At 66.6% G+C, this 2,841-nt stretch overlaps 1 protein-coding gene across 1 annotated transcript in view; it reads right to left on the bottom strand.

The window, feature by feature from the left end:
- PCSK6 (proprotein convertase subtilisin/kexin type 6) overlaps nt 1–2,841 on the bottom strand; it is an 84,011-nt gene that overhangs the window by 3,395 nt on the left and 77,775 nt on the right. Inside the window, exon 21 of the mRNA XM_025043525.1 lies at nt 720–849. Within this exon, the coding sequence (XP_024899293.1) occupies nt 720–849 (130 nt within the window). The remainder of the gene's footprint in view (nt 1–719; nt 850–2,841) is intronic.

Below are 2,841 nucleotides of genomic sequence, written 5' to 3'. Positions count from 1 at the left end.
TTTTTAGGAGACTGGGTGACAGCGCAGAGCTGTTCTCAAACGCAGCCTGGGGAGGCAGAGCCCGCAGCGGGTCTGGCAGGTGTCACGTGGTCTGCCCTGCCCTGGGCCTAGTCTACTTCAGAAGGAAGGTCCCCCCCGCCCCCACCACGACCCTCCGGGCCACCCTCCATGTCCCCGCTGCCGCTCTGACCCTGACCGAACAGGCGACTCAGCCGGACAGGACGGCGGTCTCACCCTGGACGGAAGGGCGCAGCATGGGGCGAAGAGCCACCGACCGAGAGTCACGCGTGGGGTGGACGCGCGCGCCCGACGGGGAGGACACGGCTTCACGCGAGGGCACCGCCAGGGCCCGTCCTTTTCCCTCGGGTGTCTGACGACGACCTCTAAGGAGCCCAGCACGGGGCTTCCTCAATGCCCAGCGGCCGAAGGCACCGCGGGCGGGGCGCAGGTGGGAGCCACCAGGCGTCTGAGCCGGGCTGTGAGGCCACCCGGTGCCTGCACACAGTAGGTGCTCAACAAACGCTCCTTCGGTGACCCAAGGAATGAAAGCCGCCAACTAGCGGAGACCTTGGCGAGCACGGACCGCAGGGGTCCCCTTCTCCGTGAGCGGGCCCCCGCTCGCCCACGGTGCCCGCCTCAGTGGCGGGGCGTGGCGCCCGTCCCCGGGCCCTGGGGACGGGGACCGCGCCGGGAGCTGACGGTGGCCACCGGGCCCGTACCTTCGGCACACTCTGTGGGGCAGGCCAGGCGTGTCCTCGGGGAAGAAGCCCTCGCTGCAGGCTGGCACGCACCTCCAGTCTTGGAAGAGGAAGTTCGGGGCGCAGTGAATGCACTCTTCTCTGCTGGGCCCTGAGGGGTGCGGGGAAGAAGCAGGTGTCAGGGCCCCGCCCGACCCCGTCCGAGGGCTGCAGCGGGGCCTGCGAGACCCGGGGCGCTGTGCAGAGGCCCCAAGGCCACCAGTGCGGCTGGACGCCCTAGGTGCCCACTGGGCGTCGGCGCTGGGCTGTCCTCACCCGCTCCCGGTGGGGTGGGCACCACTGCCCCGTCTCGGAGCGGGACGTGGAGGCAGGTGCCGAGCTCGGCCTGGCTGCCCACTGCCCCCGCCACGCTCGTGGTCCTGAGTCCCGACAGCCGAGGACCTGCTTCTGCGGGAGCCGCGAGGGGCTCCGAGCGCCTGATGTGTGGGCTGACTGAGTGCAGACACGCTGTGAGTGCGACACACGCGCGTGCCGCATCCCAAAGACTTCACGGCGACAGGAGGCTGTGAAATCGGCCGTTTTAAAATACCGGTTTCGTGTGGAAATGACAGTATTTTAGGCGCGCTGTAATTATTTCACCTGCTTCTCTAGGAAGTTTGAAACCGGGTCAGCAGCTCAGGCTTATGCCTGGCGCCGTTTCTGCGGGGTAGGACACCGAGGCTATGGCGGGGAGACGGAAAGGTTGGGGGGACGGTGTTGGCAGGTGTCCGGCAGCAGAGAAGGAACGAGTCAGGGCTCGTGGGCGGGAGCGGCGACCAGGCAGCGCTGCGTGCGGTCGGGACACGTCAGGCAGGTGCGGCCCGGCCCCTGCCCTCGGCCCCTGAGGACACGGCCTGGAGCGAAGAAGCCGAGCGACTCTGCCCCTCTGCTCATTCGTTCATTCATCCCTCCCTCCCTCCATTCATTCATTCCCATAACAAGTGAGTGCTGGGACCCACTCCGTGCCACTGTCCCAAGGAGCACCTGTTGGGACGTCAAAGAGGCAGCGAGGAGGCCACGGGCGGACAGCTCGGGGCGCTGGGCGGCGGGAAGGAACCCTTCGGGGCTCGGGCTGATGTCGGCCCCCGTTAACCTGTCCCGCCTTAACGCACTGAGGCCTTGGAGGCCTGACAGCAGAGGCCGTGATGTCAGGCTCTCCTCCTACAGAAACCTCTGGCCACGACGGGGCCTCTCCGCGGGCCTGGGCCCCCCGGAAGTGGGGAGGGGCGGCCGAGTCCAAGTCCTTCTGACACAGACCCACACGGGACATGCAGTGAGAAGCCCCCCGGAGACTCAGCCGGGATCTGGGGGGTAGATGCGCACATCCCGGGAGCTCAGAACCTAGGCAGGTGGGCAGAGAGGAGGGGAGACCCCCGGACAGTCTCGGATGTGCACACTGCTGAATTAAAGGCCTGAAGCGACAGAGATGAGACCCCTACAGAGACTCTATGAAGCTGTCTGCCACCAGGCAGGCAGGAGACGAAGGAAAACGAAAGAAATTGAATTACTGAAATGCACAGCGTGGGAAAGCCGCACGCCTGAACTTCACGGCTCCGCGTGCTGATGCCATTGACATCAGCGACGTCCGTGACGCTCCTGAGCAGCCTGGCTTAAACGCGGCGTCGGGGAAAGAAAGAATCGGAACGATGGACGAAAAGGCAAACTGCGAGGGAAGCTGCTGTGCAGTCGGCAGCGGAGACTGGCGCCCGATGCTGACCCCAGCCCTTTGGGGGACTGTCCCGGGGGGCACTGCGCCCAGACTGCGAGGGCTCAGGCACGTCCACTCCTGGACAGCACAGCGGGTGCCCGTGCGGGGCTCGCGCGGCCACACCGCGGGTGAGAGGTGCCCGTCCTGCTATAATACCCGGGACCCACGTCGCAGCCACCGTGACTGAGCAGAAACCTACGTTCCGACGGTTACCGGAGCGGGAAGCTCAATCTCACGAGGGCGTCCCGGAGCGAGGACCGGAGTGAGGGTCAGGACACGAACATGAGGTGTTAAATCTGAGGCACGGACGCCTCACGTGCTGCCACGTCGTGGCGCCAACGGCTCGCGGCGTGAAACCCGGCAGAACGCGGGGGACGCGACGTGGCCGTCCCCGGG

Source organism: Pteropus alecto, unplaced genomic scaffold (genome assembly GCF_000325575.1).
Source record: "Pteropus alecto unplaced genomic scaffold, ASM32557v1 scaffold102, whole genome shotgun sequence".
Lineage (NCBI taxonomy): Eukaryota > Metazoa > Chordata > Mammalia > Chiroptera > Pteropodidae > Pteropus > Pteropus alecto.
This window is presented reverse-complemented; position numbering and strand designations above follow the sequence as displayed.